The sequence below is a fragment of the Amblyomma mixtum genome, chromosome 1 (genome assembly GCF_055824585.1).
Source record: "Amblyomma mixtum isolate Tamu chromosome 1, ASM5582458v1, whole genome shotgun sequence".
Classification (NCBI taxonomy): domain Eukaryota; kingdom Metazoa; phylum Arthropoda; class Arachnida; order Ixodida; family Ixodidae; genus Amblyomma; species Amblyomma mixtum.
In genome coordinates, this window is record NC_143012.1 from 218,291,272 (window position 1) to 218,310,597 (window position 19,326).

At 44.0% G+C, this 19,326-nt stretch overlaps 1 protein-coding gene across 3 annotated transcripts in view; it reads right to left on the reverse strand.

The window, feature by feature from the left end:
• The window catches only part of dia (diaphanous related formin 1), a 50,434-nt gene that overhangs the window by 12,181 nt on the left and 18,927 nt on the right, over positions 1 to 19,326 (reverse strand). For all 3 annotated transcript variants that reach the window (XM_089563697.1, XM_089563706.1, XM_089563701.1), the window contains 14 exons: positions 17,840 to 17,905; positions 17,023 to 17,098; positions 16,248 to 16,381; positions 14,331 to 14,439; positions 13,655 to 13,765; positions 13,439 to 13,563; positions 12,699 to 12,815; positions 9,779 to 9,897; positions 7,286 to 7,434; positions 4,883 to 5,296; positions 3,008 to 3,197; positions 2,063 to 2,259; positions 565 to 651; positions 292 to 444 (listed from right to left, as the gene is read on the reverse strand). In XM_089563697.1, the coding sequence (XP_089419823.1) occupies positions 292 to 444; positions 565 to 651; positions 2,063 to 2,259; positions 3,008 to 3,197; positions 4,883 to 5,296; positions 7,286 to 7,434; positions 9,779 to 9,897; positions 12,699 to 12,815; positions 13,439 to 13,563; positions 13,655 to 13,765; positions 14,331 to 14,439; positions 16,248 to 16,381; positions 17,023 to 17,098; positions 17,840 to 17,905 (2,047 nt within the window). The remainder of the gene's footprint in view (positions 1 to 291; positions 445 to 564; positions 652 to 2,062; positions 2,260 to 3,007; positions 3,198 to 4,882; positions 5,297 to 7,285; positions 7,435 to 9,778; positions 9,898 to 12,698; positions 12,816 to 13,438; positions 13,564 to 13,654; positions 13,766 to 14,330; positions 14,440 to 16,247; positions 16,382 to 17,022; positions 17,099 to 17,839; positions 17,906 to 19,326) is intronic.

The following is a 19,326-nucleotide window of genomic DNA, read 5'->3' on the forward strand; positions in this document are numbered from 1 at the left end:
TAAATCCACTACCATTCAACAGCAACACGACACATTTACAGTGATGACGAAAATTTTACAGCCCAAGCGTGACATGGTGTGTTTGATATGCAAATTTCAGGCATCCAGAAGAATGCCATGGTGATCCAACAGACAGATGCAGAACTCCACATGGTGACTACCCCACTGCCATTAAAGATAAGAATAGCAGCCAATAACTCCCGTCCATAGGTTAACGTTCAGGTGCATGAAATCCTGTCAGAACACAACTCAGCAAGAACCAGCAAATGCAGCTGTTAGTGCTGGCAGTACCTTGGGCAAGAAGCTGATGTCGAAGCCAATGGCTTGCGCATTTCTGGAACCGGTGTTCATGTAATTGCCGAGCAGCAAGACAAGCTGCAAGACCTTCGCAAACTTCTGGCTTGACTTGATTTCTTCGCAGGCTTCCGTGGCTGCCACGATACCCTAGAAGAAAACGTGAAGCACACCACAAATGTGTGCGTGTTAATACTATAACCACACCAGATAGTGCCGCAAAGGTGCACTGTTGTACTCATGGCTAGTGGGACGAACAAGTCAGCTTACAGGTTTGATGTCTTGCACCATTTCCGCAAACCGGAGCTTGAAGCTGATGGACTGAAGCCTCGAGTGAATCCTCTTGATGCTTCCAATCTGAAACCAGAGCAAAGCAACTTCAAATAGCTGCGAAGACAACAAGCCAAAACAGGAAAAAAAAGGAAATCTGGTGTCAGCACGAGCAATGAAACTCATCCGATGCACTGCGAAGGCCGGGAAAACAGCTGCAGCTAGCACAACATAAAACCTGCACTGACACTTGGACCAATTGTACCAGCCCCAAAACAAAATGTGAAACATGTAGCCTAGGTATCAAGCCCTGGCACATCAATCAGAGTGAAACTAAGCCCACGAAAAAAACATGCATGTGTTAACAATGCCAAACACTGCCAGACAAACTACAACCTGTGGCTCAGAATATGTGGCCAACAAACAGGGTTCAAACAAAGAGGGTTCAGCTTAAGTTAAGAACAACGCAGCGAGCTATGGAAAGGAAAATGATAGGTGTAACGTTAAGAGATCGGAAGAGGGCGGAGTGGGTGAGGGAACAAACGCGGGTTAATGACATCTTAGCTGAAATCAAGAGGAAGAAATGGGCTTGGGCAGGGCATGTAATGCGAAGGCAAGATAACCGCTGGTCCTTAAGGGTAACGGAGTGGATTCCAAGAGAAAGCAAACGTAGCAGGGAACGGCAGAAAGTTAGGTGGGCGGATGAGATTAAGAAGTTTGCGGGCATACAGTGGCGGCAATTGACAAAGGACAGGGTTAATTGGAGAGACATGGGAAAGGCCTTTGCCCTGCAGTGGGTGTAGTCAGGCTGATGATGATGATGTAAACTCCATTTGACCAATTACAACTGCACCCTGAAACTCTGCAATAAGAGTCTTTCTATTTGTTTTACATTAAAGTGTGTGTGCACAGCTTTCACTTCACCGAGGGTGATTGTGCCAGACTAAAAGGAACCACACACTTCAATAGTTGACCAAGTGTTCAGCTGCCACACAATGCAAGGACCTTCTGGGTGTCACACTTCAATTAAGTTTACTTGACGTCACGTGCAGATGCCTGAGGCACGGGCAAAAGACTTAAGAAAGTAGACTTGACAATGACCTGCACCCCTTCACGGAGCCTATTGACAGATGCTTAGTTTCAGTATGAAAGAATGTGGAAATGGTAACATTATGGATGCCACATTAATGAAAAAAAAAAAAAAATGAAGTGAATCCCCTACAAGCAGGGGATCACAAAGGTGCCTTTTTGTGCAGTAAATACTTATCACAGCAGAGCAGTTTTTATTATGCAGAACGCATGCAAATAAAAGAAAGCCGAGTTACTAATAACTAGTGTTCCCACGGATATCACAATCAGCAAATAGCAGTTATCTGACACCTTATAAAAAAAAAACAATGAAAAGAGGCAATATCACTGACAGTCATATTTTCAGCAAGAAAAAGTAATGTTTTGTTGCCGGTGACAGAGCTAAATACGATGAAAACCATCGTCTCACCGTGATGGCAAACTGCTCTGCCTCGGCTAAATCGTTGAGGTTGTCCTTGAGCTCGCAGAGCTTCTTAAGCTGGTCCGCCTCTGGCATGTACTTGATGAGCTGCTGCAGCATTGCCTCGGTCAGGTGCTCCTCATTCACTTCCAAGATGTAGTCACGTATTGTGGCAGCCGACATCTTCAGGGAACCCTGCAGGATCACTGGAAGCAAAATGAAGGAAAGAAAAGATGAGTGAGAGAAGAAAGAAAAGGCTCCATTTTTTTTTTCCGCACAGTTTCAATCATCCGTCAAAATTCCACTCCTACCAGACTAGAGAGAAAACAGCATGTGCTGTAGACGAAAGCTAGAACTGTACAGATAACTCCAAAATGTAAGGGAAGAATCAGGTTGCACACGAGAATGCCATTACAAAAGGGTTGAGAACTGGGCGAGTTGGTACGAATTCATACTGCTGTGGCACCACAATGACAAGGATGGAGACGGAGTGACGACAACACAAGTGCTCTCTAACAACTGACAAAATTTATTAAAAGCACAAAACATAAAGAAAAAACCAACGGTTACACATGTTATTGCCTGGCGCCTTTGTAACCTTGTTCTGAACTGCGCATGTAACCGTTGATTTTTCTATATATTTTGTGCTTTTAATAAATTCTGTCAGTTGAGCACTTATGTTGTCGTCACTTCGTCTCCGTCCTTGTCCTTGTAGTGCCAAAGCACTATGAATTCCGTTACCTGTGCAGAAAAGCCTCATAGGCATTATCCATCCAGAGGAAAGCTGTTTACAACAAAAGAGCTCTTATAATGGAACTCAAATTTGCACTGCAACCATTGGATGCACGAGGATAATGCGTTCCCTTTCATACTGGAGTTACGTGTACATGTCTGAAGCACTCTACGACCAGTGCATAATGTCTGAGTGTAAAGAATGCAAAGTGCAGAGCTCACTCAGGTTCTGCGCAGCCTTTCCATCGAGGACCTTCAGTTCTTTCGTTTTCCTAACGGTCACTTTCTCCTCCGAAGTCTTGTCCTTCTTTGCAGGTGGCTCCGATGAGAACTTGGAGACCAGTCCTTCGAAGATGTCCTCACTTTCAAGCTCCTCCTCGCGCACCTTGACCCAGAAGGCCTTTTCTGAAATCTGGAGGGCAGACAGCACAGCACGAGTTCAGTGCCACGGAGGAGTCAACAAACAAATGACACCATGAAGCCTGCAAGCAAATGTGACACTTGTAAGGTGCCCTCTTCACTCTAAAAAAAAAAATGATACAAATTTATTTTTTTATAGGGTCACCGTACAGGGTTTTGTATGGTGCAGGGCGACTTGTCATTACGACCCTGCTACAGGGGATATTCAAAATTCCGCAAGTGCGCTTTCCCGCATAACAATGTTGCCCCTAACAAGATGGCCGACTTCGCTACGAAGGAACTACATGGGCTTCAGGACAGGCGCTAAATGTGTGGATAGAATGTAAGAAACGTATTTTGGAAGAATCAAACAAAAAAACCAGTCTTTCTTGCTTTGTTTCAGCTGGAAGCGCATGATCCGCCATCTTGTTGGGGGCAACATTGTTATGCGGGAAAGCGCACTTGCGGAATTGCTGGACACACAACTGTAAACCACACCATGCTGCATACCCTGTCTCTGTTTCTGAAGTAGCACAGCTAGCTGGTTCTATGCACCCAGTTTTCATGTTTGTGAAAACAAAAAATGTAAAACTGATGCTGAAGTAGCCTTTAGTTCTGCATCAAAGCTAATGCTCATTGATAGCACCTCAAAACTGAACTAGTTGGTTATTATCACTGTCTAGCATTGTTCTTGGACTGTTCTTGAACTGTCCTGTCATTGAAAGCATTTGCGAAATAGAAAGAGCAAAATTTATTCTATAGCCTCCACCAACTTCCTTGTTTTTTTTTGTTGTTTTTTTTCGTAATTATTTCCACACATTTTATCCTTCTACTCTTTCTATTCGCACAAACACACCACCAGCATACTGACAGCCTACGAGGTGGCCCTGATGAACAAAATTTTCTTCTTGAAGCCAGTCTCATTCATTACGGAAGCAGCCAGCCTTCACAGACACTGCAGACATCGCCGCTCCTCAACAGCAGCAAGAACATCCACTGTGCTACTGATGAAAGATGGCAACAACAAACAAGAAAAGGCACAGTGGGGTTGTTGGACTTAAAGTCTCCAATGGAATACCCATTGCCAATGCAAGAAGGGTTAAGTACCATGCTGTGACTACAAAGACACTGGGCCTCTTCATAGTGTGGCTTCATTTTTTAATCAGACTGTAACATGCCTATTGTATGGCGGCTAAATTTCTGTGAGAAAAGGTTGTAGCAGTAGCAGCGGCCTCACGCGGTAGGAGCAGTACCAGCCACCGATGAAGAGGTCGCCGAAGTTCCGCCGAATGGAGCTCACCTCTTGTGCCAGTGGCACGCTCCTCTCTTCAGCACGTCATCTTACATTCTAACACTCCGGCCAGTAAATCAATCACTTCTTTCATCGTGCCGGCCACATACTTTTCGGGTGCAACAAGGTACACGTTGTAATCAGGTAAACATGGTTACTAACAGCTCATTATGCAAAAAAACAGCGCGAACAAACGGGGACGAGACGAAGAATACACAGGAACAAGCGCTGTACGCAGGAACAGCAGCGATTGTTCCTGTGCATTCTTCGTCTCGTCCCCGTTTGTTCGCGCTGTTTTTTTGCATAATGTATCACCAACTCGCCCACTTATCTATCCTGTTGAATAACAGCTTGAGCCCAACATCCTGTGTGCCTGACGGAATAGCTAGCAGAGAGAAGGGACCGACCTTCTGGGGCATGACCTTCTTCCAGTTTGCCCTCTTGAGGGTGGTCCCCACGTTGTACTTCTTCTTGGGCTTCATGCCGTGGGGCAGTGCCTCGGGCTGGGGTGGGGACATGAGCCCCCCGTTGGGCAGCTGGCCCAGCATGCCACCCAGGCCGGGGGGAGGTGGGGGTGGCGGGGGGCCCATCCCTGGCAAGGGGGGAGGAGGGGGCGGACCCGCACCAGGCAGGGGCGGGGGTGGAGGGATGCCCGAGCCAGGCAGAGGGGGTGGGGGCGGGATGCCCGAGCCAGGAGGAGGTGGGGGCGGGGGCGGGATGCCACCCCCCGGAGGTGGTGGGGGTGGTGGCGGCGGGGGAGGTGCTCCACTGCCGGGCGGAAGTAGCCCAGGGGGCACGTTCAGTTTGGCACCATTGGGACCCTGCAGAAAAGAAAGAGATTGGCTGGCCATGAGCACAGAAGTACTGAAACACACACACACACACACACACACACACACACACACACACACACACACACACACACACACACACACATAGATAGGTGATATTCATAACAAGCATATGTACCGTAAAAACCCGCGTATAATACGAGGTTTTTTCCCATAATTAGCGTCCTAAATTTCCGCCTCGTACTATTTGCGGATCCGAACAAAACTTTTCGAAGTTGCTCGATGTTTTGGTTTCGTTTTTGCGGCGTGGCTATGGCTTCGCTTCGCTATTGGCGCGTGGCTACGGCTTGGCTTCGTTACTCTCGACAAACGACGTCACGACGTCGTTTCTTTGTTGATCCGTTGGGTGCGCCGGGGGGTCGCGGTGTGCCGTGCGCCTGTTGACAACACACGTGCTAGCATGTAAGGCACGCTTCGTGAAGTGGATATTGTTTTAGAGAGCACGATGTCACGGTCTCGAAAACAGTACTCGGCTACTTTCAAGCGATTTTGGCTGCGGAGAACATCGGCAACGGTGCGGCCGGGAGGCAGTTTGGTGTCGTCGAAGGAAGCATTCGTGGATGGCCACAACAGAAAGAAGCCCTTTTCGCGTGCAGCGGAATGCGACAAAGCTTTCGCGGCCGTTTGATGGTTGTGTAAACAAACCGTTCAAGGACGCAGTCAGGCGGTGCTACGCAGAGTGGATGCGCTCAGGTGAGCCTGCAGTGACGCCAACCGGGCGGCTGAAGCGGGCTTAAGAAGTGCGGCATCTCGAACGCCCTCGATGGCACGGAAGATGAGTACATTTGGGATGATTTTTCGGACAAAGAAATGTTCGAAGAAAGCGCTACTGAAGAACAAAGTAATTGAAGTGAAGTGCGGGATGCGATTTGAATAAATGTCTTCTATGAGCTTGTGTTACTCGTATTATACGCGGGTGAAACTTTTTTTCCCATTTCGCGTCTCTAAATCTTAGCCCCGTATTATATTCGGGTTCGTATTATACGCGGGTTTTTACGGTATCTCCCACCATTTCCTAAGGACTCATAGCAATGAAATTTTGAGAAAGACACAGAGCACGAAGGCCTTGGAAGAAAATTCAAAGAATACTAACAGGCATAAGGGATGGATTAGGTCTACATGCATGTTGCCACAGCTGGTAACATAGCCAGCAGGCAGAGTGCTAATACAGGAAGCTTAAAAGGAAGAAACGAGAAAAGGAAATGCATTGCAGGTAGGGTGGGCTGAGCACCAAATCAGCTCAGCCCGGCCACTTGCCAGTCTTCTAAAACTGCCATTATTTCCTGCATCTTCACTGTTTCCCTTTTGCCACTGGTTATCAGTTAACTGGACACATCTGAAAGAATTAAAATTCCTAAATTTTAATTCTTCCAGATGCAAACTAAAACTACAGACATCAAATTTTTGCTTGGGTGTTTTATTCTTTCAAACGATGCACTAGACATTCGCATACATGGAGCACCATGTGGTATTTATGTGCAACCGCTTAATAATTTATACTTGAATTTCTTTTTGACGCCGTTTCAGTTTCACCAGTCAAACGATGACTGTGGCGTGTAGTTCATGTTCAGGTCACATGAGGCATAAAAAAATCGGCTATATAACTGCTGAAAGGACATTTTTTGTCATTCCAGGTCTTGGAATAGGCTGGATGAAACGTCATAGAGAATTATAACTACATGTAAGCAATTATATTACAGTTTTTCTAGTGGATCATGTGACCGCAACATCAACTTGATGTCACAGTTGCCGTTCGGTCGATGAAACCGAAACCAAAATAGCATGAGAGAAGAAATTGAATTATAAATTATTTATTGGTTGCAGGCAAATACCACCCGGTAATCCATGTTTACTAATGTCTAATGCATTGTTTGACAGAAGCAAACGTGCAATAAAATTAGGTGCCTTTAAGAAGCAACCAAAAAAAAAAACCAGGGACGATACACATGCGTGCAGCACCTGAAGGCCCTGCCCATCCCGCAGACGAGCTTCGTAGTTGACCAGCCTAGCCTCGTACTCCTGCTTCTGGGTGAGTGCTTCCTCCAGCTTCTTCTGCAGCTGCTCCACATTCTCCTGCTCCTCACTCCGCGAACCTTGGATGATGTGCTCTAGAAGAAGAAAAGCCAAGGCATGAAACAGAGCATGCTGATTCCAATGATAATGATGATAATGCACATTCTCAAATGCAATCACACTGCCTTCTGCTGAGACCAGCCTAGGTGCAGGCTAGTACAGTCGTCCACAGACCTGTCTAGAACGCTCGAACTCTGTGGTGTCTGTGCTCCGTAGTGTGCAGGGCGACGTCTAGCGCCAGGACCTGGTTCGAGACAGCGCGTCTCTGATGCTCAGGCCACACTAAGAGACGTGCGATCTCGAGCCAGGCACTGCGGAGTGCAGATGGCATGGAGTTCGAGCGTTCTAGACAGATCTGTGGACAACTGTACACAATGCTTTCAAGAGCAAGTGCAAATATGACTTCACACGTAACAAGGGAAGAAAAAAAGGGTTTCCAATGTGAACAACTATATGCACTGTTTTTAAGCCAGAAATAAACTAGTCACACTTTGCAATAGTAAAGTGATACTTTTAAGAGTTATCAGCAATAGGTCTTAAGGGGGAAGCTGGTCTTAGAAAAAAAAAATTTTGTTAATGTAGTCACAATGGAATCTTCAAGAAAGATGTGTTTTTGCGTGCTGATTTCAAATATGTAATTTAATTTTATGTAAAACGCGTCCTTGCACACTTACATAATATGTTATGTTACTTTTTGCCGAGAGCTTTCAATAAATTTTGCAGCAGGAAACTTGCTAGGACGCATGCCATTGGTTTGTCTTGACATCAAACTATGCAATAAGGGCAAAATTATTATCCTACTTATCGTAGAAGTTGAGTTACAGGGTTTTGAATTTGCCACTTCGCAAACGGGATGAAATTGATGATTTCAAAATCCCATAACTCACCTTCTAAAAAAAGCAGGATGATAACTTTACCCTTAATGCATAGCTTGATGTCAGGAGAAATCAGAGGCACGCAATCAAACAAGTTCCCTGCAGTAGAATTTCTTACATACTCTTGCAAAAGTTACCTAACATATTGCATAAGTGCGCAAGGACTTCTTGTACTTAAAATTAAGTTACATATTTGGAATCAGCATGCAAAAATGCATGTTCCCTGAAGATTTCATAGTTGTGACTTCATTAGTAGAAATTTACTTCTAAGACCCTCTTCCCCCCTTATAGGGCCCATGACAAGATGTGGACACACTAAACAAACCAGAGCAGTGCATGGATTGAGTGGTTACGGTCATCATTACATATAGCAGAGCCACGTGTGCCATTTAAGACAGCAAACATTCAAACCAAAGTTGCTTGCGCTTTCTCTCACCATAGCCAACCTCCTCAGCTAGACAGATGACGAAAGAGAATCGTTGAGCGACAGAAACCACCCACCGAATCTCACTGGTTAACAAAAAAAGAAAGGTTAAAGCTTGCCCCTGAACAGCCTTTCTCAGCATTGCAACCACTGAAAGTTCTCAACCTGCTGAAAAAAAGGCCCTGGGAGCTGAACTCACGGTTTTGAAACATTACAGCTGCGCCGGAAAATTCAAAGACTGAAACTACTGGTTTGGCTTGGTTTATGGGGTTTAACGTCCCAAAGCGACTGAAGCTATGAGAGACGCCGTAGTGAAGGGCTCCGGAAATTTCGACCACCTGGGGTTCTTTAACGTGCACTGACATCGCACAGCACACGGGCCTCTAGAATTTCTCCTCCAAAGAAATTCCAGCCGCCGCGGCCGGGGTCGAACCCGCGTCTTTCGGGTCAGCAGCCGAGCACCATAGCCACTGAGCCACCGCGGCGGCGACTGAAACTACTTTTCTTACTAAAAAACCATAAACTGTCTATGAATGCAGACCCCTTCCTTAAACCTAACACTATGCGCCAAACACGAAATCATCATACACAATCATTAACCCCTTACAGTGCTAGGATTAACGCCTTTAAATATTCATTTTTTCCACGCACCATTGAGGAGTGGAACAGGTGTCTGCCAGATCTCTTAACCAGAGCTGATTCTTTTGACTCAATGTTTTCTTCACAGCATTTAATTTGAGAGCCATTTATTTCTATGTTTACTTTTTGTATTTTGCATCTGAGCCTTGTATTTATTGCTGTATTTTGTGCTACAACTTGTATTTAACATTTTTCAATTTTGCTAAACCTGTTCTTTTTTGCATATATTATGTATTCGCCCCTCCTGCTTGGGCCTACTGTAGGCCTGCAGTATGTTCTAAATAAATAAATAAATAAACCACATTACACTATACTGAATCTCGCAGTGAAAGAAAGCACATTATTCAAGAGAAGATAACCTCAGATCAGGGGCTCTGACATTTTTTTTTCTCTCTCTCTTTCGCTCTCTCAGTTGTGCAGACAGTGTGGCAGGCAACATACCCATCAGCGTGTCAATATCCACCTGGAACCGAGCAAACCGCCTGAAGTCCGGATCGTAGCCGTTCTTGTGCAGGACTATCTGAGATATACAACCCTCAATGAGCTTGAAGTACGCGGGTCTGGTAAAAAACAAAACAAAAAAAACAAATAAAATCAGAGACAATGAAAGGATTGAAACAGCCACGCAAGCACTTCCCAAGAATGCAGCAAAACCCATGAAACAAAAAAAATCATTTAGTTTTCAGTTCCTGGGTCCAACCAGTAAAGACTGAAGATAAAATGTTCCATTACTGTGGTGCCAATGGTCTATCTAAAAATAAAGCTGGAGGCCACATGATCCCATGTTTCTGCTAACCGTGGTTAAAATAGTACGGATCTACAGCCAGTCCACAAACACTAACAATGTCTTGGTCAAATGTTTAGGGGAATCCCCCAAGGTGGAGTAGATTTGTAATAAGGGAGTAATTACTCATTGGCATCCACCCAAGCGCAGCCATACGGCTACAAAGGAAAGTTTCTGAGAAAGCTGTATAGCTTTCCTTTGTAGCCGTATGGCTGCGCTCGGGTGGATGCCAATGAGTAATTACTCCCTTATAACAATGTCTTGTCGACTTACTTTATCAGCATTACTGCATAACGCAACACCAGTCAACTGCAGCAATCAAGAAGAATTTCTTTCCTAGCAGCTTAGTGTTTCTGACCCTTTGTAGGGCAGCGGGATTTGTGTCCCGCTTGCTTCAAGTGCTGGCAAACAGAAAGCAGAGTACCTATACCGGGTGTTTTTTTTTAGAAGGTCCAAAATTAAAAAAAAAAAGGTAAATTGCTTTAGATTTATTTTAGCACTGGGGCTATACTGGAGGCCACGGCGGGCGCCAGGCAAGAGGAAAACTGCTTTAATTAGTTCGCTGATTAACAAAATATGTTAATTAACTTTTCTAATTTTTGTTTTAGGGGATATGTTGTATTCACAGAATTGGAGAGCGTCCTCTAAACAGTCCAACCGAGAAAAAACAATTTTAATTAAAAATTTTTCACGCACGTTACGAGGCGCGAAAAAGTCACCCTGGTAGGAATTTTCACACCGCAACGCAGTGGCGGGAGCGCCTCTGACGTAGTTCACTCCGCCCTGCGCTTTGTGTCACGCGTCCCGGCCGGACTGGCGGCCTGCGCTATCGCTGCTTATCTCGCTTCGTTCCGCGGCCTCACGGAATGCCACGCTGGAACAAAAACGCATTGACACAAAGTGCAGGGCGGAGCGAGCTACGTCCCAGGCACTCACAGACGCTGTGTTACAGTGTGAAGCTGCCTACCAGGGTGACTTTTTCTCGCTTCTTTACGCACGCAAAAAAATTTTTCATGAAAATCTTTTTTCTTGGCTGGACTGTTTGGAAGACGATCTCCAATTCTGCTAATACAACATATCCCCTAAAATAAAAATTATAAAAGTTAATTAACGTATTCAGTTAATCAGCGAACTAATTAATGTAGTTTGCCTCTTACCTGGTGTCCGCCATAGCCCTCAGTATAGCCCCAGGGTTAAAATAAATCTAAAGGAATTTACCTTTCTTTAAAAATTTTGGACCTTCTAAAAAAAAACACCCGATATACTATATATATGAGTGCTGCAGACTACCAAACTATCAAACAAACCATTCAGTTTGTTTTTACCTATCGCTAATTCTAATTGGCCTCCTTGTTGTTCTGTGTGTTTTTACAAATGTGAGTGTACAGTTTGACAAGCCCCATCTTGAAGAGAAAAAAAAATTTGAAAAATTGCTAAGCTTTTTTAAAAAAGCCTTTTCCATGAGTTAACTGCTTCATAATACTTCTTGAAGCAATTTTCAATTGCAGTGAAAGTGGTCTTATAGTTATGGCAAAGGAAAAGAATGTGTTTGCTATTTCATCGTGCTTTCTACTCAGTTTATTCATTTGGCGCATATAAATCTTGCATGTTGCATGGCCACATATAACAATTATTTATAAGGTGTCTCCATGCATTTAGCTATTCAGTGTTAGAATCCATATGAAAACAAGGTCCTGCGTACAAATATGTGTCCAAAGGACAGACATACAGATATGTACCACATTTGAGGTCCTTCTATGCAGTCGTTGGTGCAACTTTGTACCCCTTTTTTCCACAAAACCAGCCGTAGGCATGGCTTAAAAATGAAGCTGTGCAACTCGTACAGACATTCTGAGTGCAATTTTACCATCTGTATGCATTTGCACAAAACTGCCGACTCATAAAGAGGTTAAAGGTGCACTGAAGAGGAATCTGAACTCGTCTTTTTGCCGCGGGAACTCGATCTACACGTTCTGAGCATTCTTAGAAACTTTGATTTATTGCCCTGTGTGGCTGATTTTCCTAATTAAATCAAATTAACGTCCGGCTCCCACCTTTTTTTAAAATTCTGCCTCGTACGGTGGGCGGAGTCGACCAACGCGTGGAGTGCCTTTCGGCCAGCTCCGTGGAGGCTTTGCTTTCGCTTTATTTTGTTTTTTAGATTTCCGTGAATAAATAGTTTCATTCGCAGATAATATAGCCGCAAAATAAGCCTGCAGAAATAAAAATACGCGCGGACTATTTGGTTCTAATGACTACTACGTATTACTCCGCCGATGACAGAGCGGCAAGCCACCGCGGGACTGGCTGAAAGGCACTCCACGCGTTGGTTGACTCCGCTCACCGTACGAGGGATAATTAAAAAAAAAAAGGCGGGAGCCGGACGTTAATTCAATTTAATTAGGAAAATCAGCCACACAGGGCAATAAACCGTAGTTTCCAAGAATGCTCGGAACGTGTAGATTGAGTTCCCGCGGCAAAAAGACGAGTTCAGATTCCTCTTCAGTGCACCTTTAAGGTGGCTCAAAACACTGACTGAAGCCAGAATGGTCCATAAGTAAATCCTGTGGAACTCACTTGACAATGACATCATCGCGTATGCATAACAAGTGCTGCAGTATCGACAGGAAGGACATTTCGCACGGCGTGCCAGCCACTGCACTCTTGAGCAGCTGGAAACACTCGCTGACGTCAGTGGGAAGGAGTCAAGGTCTGTGCGTTTTTCATGAGGTATTGACAACATGCAGCCAACACGATGCTGAAAGCAAACTGTTTACTTGTCAGACACATGCCAACAAAAGCAAAGAAGAAGCTTGCTAACAGTGTAGACGAGGGCTTTGAACGGCTAACACTGCATCAAATATCTGTAATTTCAGTTAGCGCTATTAACAAGCATCAGAACAGAATTTTAGCTCACTTGAAGTGGCTGTGACCAAATCATTAAAAAAAAAATGCTAAGAGCGTCACAACAAACACAACCTCATATGGCACTTTTGCTGAAAAGAAAGCATTATGAGACTGCAGCTAGAAGCAAACACGCACGCACACGTGCGCGCGCGCACACACACACACACACACACACACACACACACACACAGAAGAGGAACAGTCACAATTAGCAATATCGATATACATTTTCCTGTATCCTATTTATATACTTGTATCCTCACATATTAATATAACCATAGGGATATTTTTCCTCATTGCTAACAAACGAGAATAAAATTTGAAAGAAACTGCACAATTCACACAAAAATTTCCTTTAACTACAACTAGATGCAAAAACTATCCCTGCAAACAGGTTAAATAAAGGATATTTCCACTCTTGCGTAATGCTTTCGCATCTCTGAGAAAGCTCCTCAAAGTCAAAGTCCTTCGTTTCCTTGAAGATGTTGAGCTGGAGAGCCAGCTCAGGGCTTTCGATGATTTCATTCAGAAGATTCTACAAAAAAAAAAAAGGAAAACACACTGTAATTCAGGCTCCAATGGTTGGTGCACACCAAATTCCCAGTAAACTGTGTCACCCCACTGACCTCATATATGTCCATCATACCAACACGCATAAATTCATTCCGAAGGTGCAACCTAAAGTCAAAGTCTTCCGTGCCAGAAACCAAGGCATTGATGAGCTGGATGCACGCTACCTGAAAGAAAAATACAACCATGGATCAAGGAAAGGAGAAGACACGCAGTTTTTACACTGCGTACCTTGCACTCAATTCAATGTACCATACAAATGTATTCAATGCACCTATATCCAAAACAGTCCCAAAATCTGCACACTGCACAAACCTGGGTGAAAGACTAGATCAAAAAGGATACTGTAGAATCGTGATGATATGAATTTCATGGGGTCTTAAAAAGTATTCCCATCATCCGAAATTGATATCACCAAAAACAAACAAAATCCACTCTTCACAGAACTGGTGATCACAACATCAGCGATGTATAGGTCGCTCGTCACCGCTAACGGCAATGTGTGAGTAGCGCTTAGAGCTCGAGAGCATGGTTGCAGCTCACATGTTTGTATCATCCGTACAGGTGCAGGAGAGTGTTTGGATCACCTGATATTCTACACACTGTACGCAATGCACTCAGGCCAGAAAATTTTACAATCTCGTATCATCCCGAATTTCGTACCAACCGTGGAACGCATCATCGAGATTCTAATGAATGTTTTTGAGAAAAGAGGAGCTTTTCTGGACGCACTCTGAGAGAGTCGTTGTCCCTGCAAGCCAGACCAGCCACGATGGGTGCAAACCTCTCCCGTTCCTCCAACTCCGCACATTCGGTGATAGCTTTGAGAACTTTTTCGTGTCTGCAAACAAACAAACGAAAGCTCCCATGAGCAAGACTCGATATTTTCTACCCCAGCATAAACTAACAGAAAAAGGTGCATGCTGAAATAGCACAAAAAACCATTTAAAAAAATGCGGAGTCATCTCCGTGAGCGCTGGAAAGTACTATCACATGAATGCATCTGCTTCTCCTCTCTTGAACAACCTCCTCCGTATCTATCACTACACTAAGAGAAACCAAACTCCAGCGAATAAGTGCTACTGTACCTTTCTTCTCCACACAGCCTCTGTGAATTTAGACGTGACATCCAATCCTGTATCAATAAAGGCATACATGTGCATAGGACGAGAACTGCCTTAGAGGCTAATCTGTTCTGTCAATGCTTCCTTCTTTGTCTACTACTACTACTTCTCCACTTTCTTCCAGAGAGACCCGGGCCAAAACAATTCTTGTGCTCGGACAGAAAACCATGGACATGACAGACACCAAGATCCGCGATTCAAGACATCAAATACACCCCTGCATTAAAATCATTCTTTGAAGATGCACCAATGCATTCTAGTGAGCAAGCTTCTCAATGTTCGCGCTGGTCTTCGTCGCCATCTTGTGGCTCAAAACAATACAGTAAGCTCCTTCTAAAATAAACTTTACAAGATTTTGCAAATCTAGTCAGCTGATCAGAATCTCAGCCAAATCGAAGTGCCTGAAACATCTGGTTGTATAAGTGCGGAGAGGTACTCTAAGTTAACTAATGAAGCCGACACAAATTAGTATAAGAACACCAGCTTTTTCTCAACTCAGCTTTTTCTGTCACACAGAAGGGTTTCAGCCCAAAATGTCCCAAAGACTGCTCACAACCTTGGTGCTACTCAAGAATGCCATTACTGAGTTTAAAGAGCCCAATATGATAAATTAGGCACATTCAATGCCACCCAAAATTCAGCACAGCTCTTGATGGGGCTGAGGAATGCCTGCCCATACAAACCAGCCCAATTATGCTTCCGTGATGCAGCAGGAGTTCACATCAACTAATGAGGATGGATTTAATGGTGCACTGAAGAGGAATCTGAACTTGTCTTTTTGCTGCGGGAACTCAATCTACACGTTCTGAGCATTCTTAGAAACTGCGACTTATTGCCCTGTATGGCCGATTTCCCAAATTAAATCGAATTAACGGCCGGCTCCCGCCCTTTTTTTTTAATTCTGCCTCGTACGGTGGGCGGAGTCTACCAACGCGTGGAGTGCCTTTCACCCAGTCCCGTGGCGGCTTGCCGCTCTGCCATCGGCGGAGTAATACATAGTAGTCCGTAGTAGCAAATAGTCCGCGCGTATTTTTATTTCTGCGGGCTTATTTTGCGGCTATATTATCTGCGAATGAAACTATTTATTCACGGAAACCTAAAAAACAAAATAAAGCGAAAGCAAAGCCTCCACGGAGCTGGCTGAAAGGAACTTCACGCGTTGGTCGACTCCGCCCATCGTACGAGGCAGAATTAAAAAAAAAAAAGGGCGGGAGCCGGACGTTAATTCGATTTAATTAGGGAAATCGGTCATACAGGGCAATAAGTCGCAGTTTCTAAGAATGCTAGGAGTGTGTAGATCGAGTTCCCACGGCAAAAAGACAAGTTCAGAATCCTCTTCAGTGCACCTTTAATGGTTGGTCTAAAACCACGTTGTTGTTTTTTTTTGCAGCGCGTCTATGAGAAACTAAACAATGGTCCCCAAGCTGTCTGGCATATCCGAAAATTCAGCTCAAAAAAGTCCATCGAAATGTAATTTTGCCATCAAAAGCTCCGAAAGAATGGGGCAAGAGCTAGACAGGCATACCCATTAGGCGGAACTATGGAAACAGCGGCAAGTAGTTTCACTACGTCCACCATGACGTTAGGCTTGGTGACATCCATGCTGGCAGAGACGATTGTGAGCGCCGATTCGTGCTCATAAACGTACTTCAGGCCAGGCTGCAGACACAAAAATGTTGGGTACATCAATAAAGAGCAACCATTGCTTCATTGCAAGTGAAAATGACACAACCAAAAATCAAGATCAGCCAGCGAGCCAGATATGAGAGAAACTGAATTAAAAAAAAACGCAAGATTACCTTTGAAACTACACAATGTCAAGCAGAAGAAAGGCAGAAAGAGAACACAAAAAAAGAAAGCAGTTTGAGCCAACTCGCATTAACGAATCAGCAATCCTGACGACAATTTCACACTTGGTCCTTTTCAACGCACGAAAACTAGCAGGTGATCATTAGTTCTAAATGCAAATAAACCACTGGATTTCAACACCCATAAAAAGTGTTATAACAGCTTTTTAGGCTGCGAGCTGCCAAATACAGACAAATGGCACGCTGCGTGCACGAAATCAGGTAAAAAAAAAAGTGGCACTTTTGCTAACGAAATTTGACTATTAGGTCAGCAGGTTTACAAAAAAAAAAAAGAACCTGCAATAGTTTGCACACAAGTAGGCTTCAATAAGGCATTGTGAGAAGATACCCTGACTGGATCAGTATGTAGGAGTCATTGCAACATCCGTGACAGTCCTAAAGAAGCTATAACGGTGCAAGCCACTAAACAAACAGTCAACAAGAACTACTTACCGTGTTGTTCATAAGTGCTCGAACGCAACGAATAACTTCGTGCTCAATTCGTTCATACCGGTTGTCCCTGGGGTAGCTGGAGAGTAAACAAAGCACAGACGTGACTTTAGACGTTAGTATCGGCAAAACTTTTTGTGCGCAGCCAAAACAAAGCGAACACTGCTACACATTTTTGCTGCTGCTAACAGACAGCTCAACTTGCCTTTCATACGACCAAGTCCACCTGTACGAGACAAAAGGCAATTTAACCAAACAAAGACAACAAGCTACAAGGAGTTTACCTCAATACAATTTTACAGCCGAGAACTTGCCCTTTAAATGAATACGTCCACCTGTGTAGGAAGAAAGGGATCTAGCAAAATAAAACAAGAATGCGAAATGGCTGAAGCCCGGCCCTTATGGAGCAACCTTATAGGAAGAACGTTCAGAGAACAGTGACACGCCACTGCATCTGAGTTGGCACCAGATCAACAGCGGAGGTGAATTTTCGGGCACTGAGTGTGCCATTAACCACACTGGGCAATATGTATTAACAGTCTGCCCAGTTATTTGCTCCATGAAAGCCGGGAGAATTCAAATAAAACATTTATACCTCTATAGTTAAGCTTCATTTGAACTAAAAAGTGTACATCAAGGTATAACTTGCCTTTTACGGAAGATTGCTCGGCTAAGCAAAGGAAAAACACAGAGGTACAATTCACACAATACTCTAAGAAGAAAGCCAGAATGGATATAAAAAGGCAAGATACCTGAGATCGCAAATCATCAACACAGTTTCAGCTCTATCAATAGCATGAAAATTTTAGACAGAACTTACTGTTTACACCTCTGGAGGATTTTCAGCAGCTTGTCCATTCCTTCTTTTAGGAAGTCCTTCAGCCAACTGCACAGTATACAAATATGTATGGAGTTTGCAGGAGTACTACAGTTAATGAGATTCTGCAGCCAATTTCCAAGCATTACACGAGTTTTTATGCGTGCCAGGTGGTAGTGGGTGGAATTTAGTCCTCCAAACATGTGCCCCAGTCAGCCAAAAAGTTTTCTATTTCTTTAGCACGGGGCCGGTTGGCTAAAGAAAACGTATACTTAATTTATTTTTTTTTCTTAACAGATAACAGTGCTCGATAACATGAGCAGACCGCACTCGCAGCATATAAAGACAATCACCATAAAATATCAGTATAGCACTGTGCACTTCACAAGGCAAAACTTTCAGACAAACTGAAAACACAAGACAAATGGCGTTGCCATGAGTGTCAAGGGTCAGAGTGATGTCACAGGGTAACCTGAGAGTCAGCTTTTTGGAAAAAAAAAAAATCAAACACTATAATTCAACGCAAGGACCAAATATCACAACTTGTTTATGTCACTGCTGCAGTAGTGGCATGGGCGTCATGAAACCACAGCTCACAATAATCCAATCGTTTTGCCTTTATAAACAGTTGCATAACCACTCTAGTCATGCTTAGCCCCTCATGGCCAGCACCTGGCGAACTTAATTATACCACTGTCATTTAGCACAGGGACCTCAGTTAAAGGGACCCTGAGGACGTATTGAAGTCGGCCTGTACTGATATACTACCGCATATTAAAACAAAGACCCAACTTTCATCAAAAAACAAAGCATCTATGAGCTAAAAAGGGGCAAAAAATGATCAACAGGTGTCGCCACCCTACAAATCTTGGTGCATAGATTTCAGAGGCAAGCAACATTGCGATTTGCTTCCAAACAGGGATCACAGAGGCCTTTTTAGTATGGACATCAAAAGTTTGAAAGGAAAAAAAAACTTAAATCTTAATTTTTCGGCAGTAAATGTGTCGTTTGCTGCCAGAAAAACATCAACGTACCCAGAAAGAGCCACATAATCAATTTTTATTGAGAACAGGAGTTGTGTGGAGTTGTCCTTAGAGTCCCTTAAGCAACACTGTACTGGCAGGGTTCAGAAACCCCACAGATGTGATACTCATATAGGCTAACTTAAACCTTTGCAAAATTTGCAACAGATACCACTTGAGAAGGTTTCATGCAAGCTGGTTGAAACCAAGCTCAATGGAGTCACAACAAGCAACTCACTGATGCAAATGTGATAAGGTCCAAGGAAATGCAAACAATGATCAGTCATTTAGTGTCTGCCTCCCGAAATCTAATTGTGTTCAAGAGTAACTAAGGAGCTCATGTCTCTCTGACACTTCTGGCCAGAGGTTTACTTGAACCGGAGCAAACACAAAATATGTGGGTTCATGTTGCGCAGGCCCAGGTTCGCTTAACCACTAGACCCCGAGAGAGCCACTCAAACCACGCAA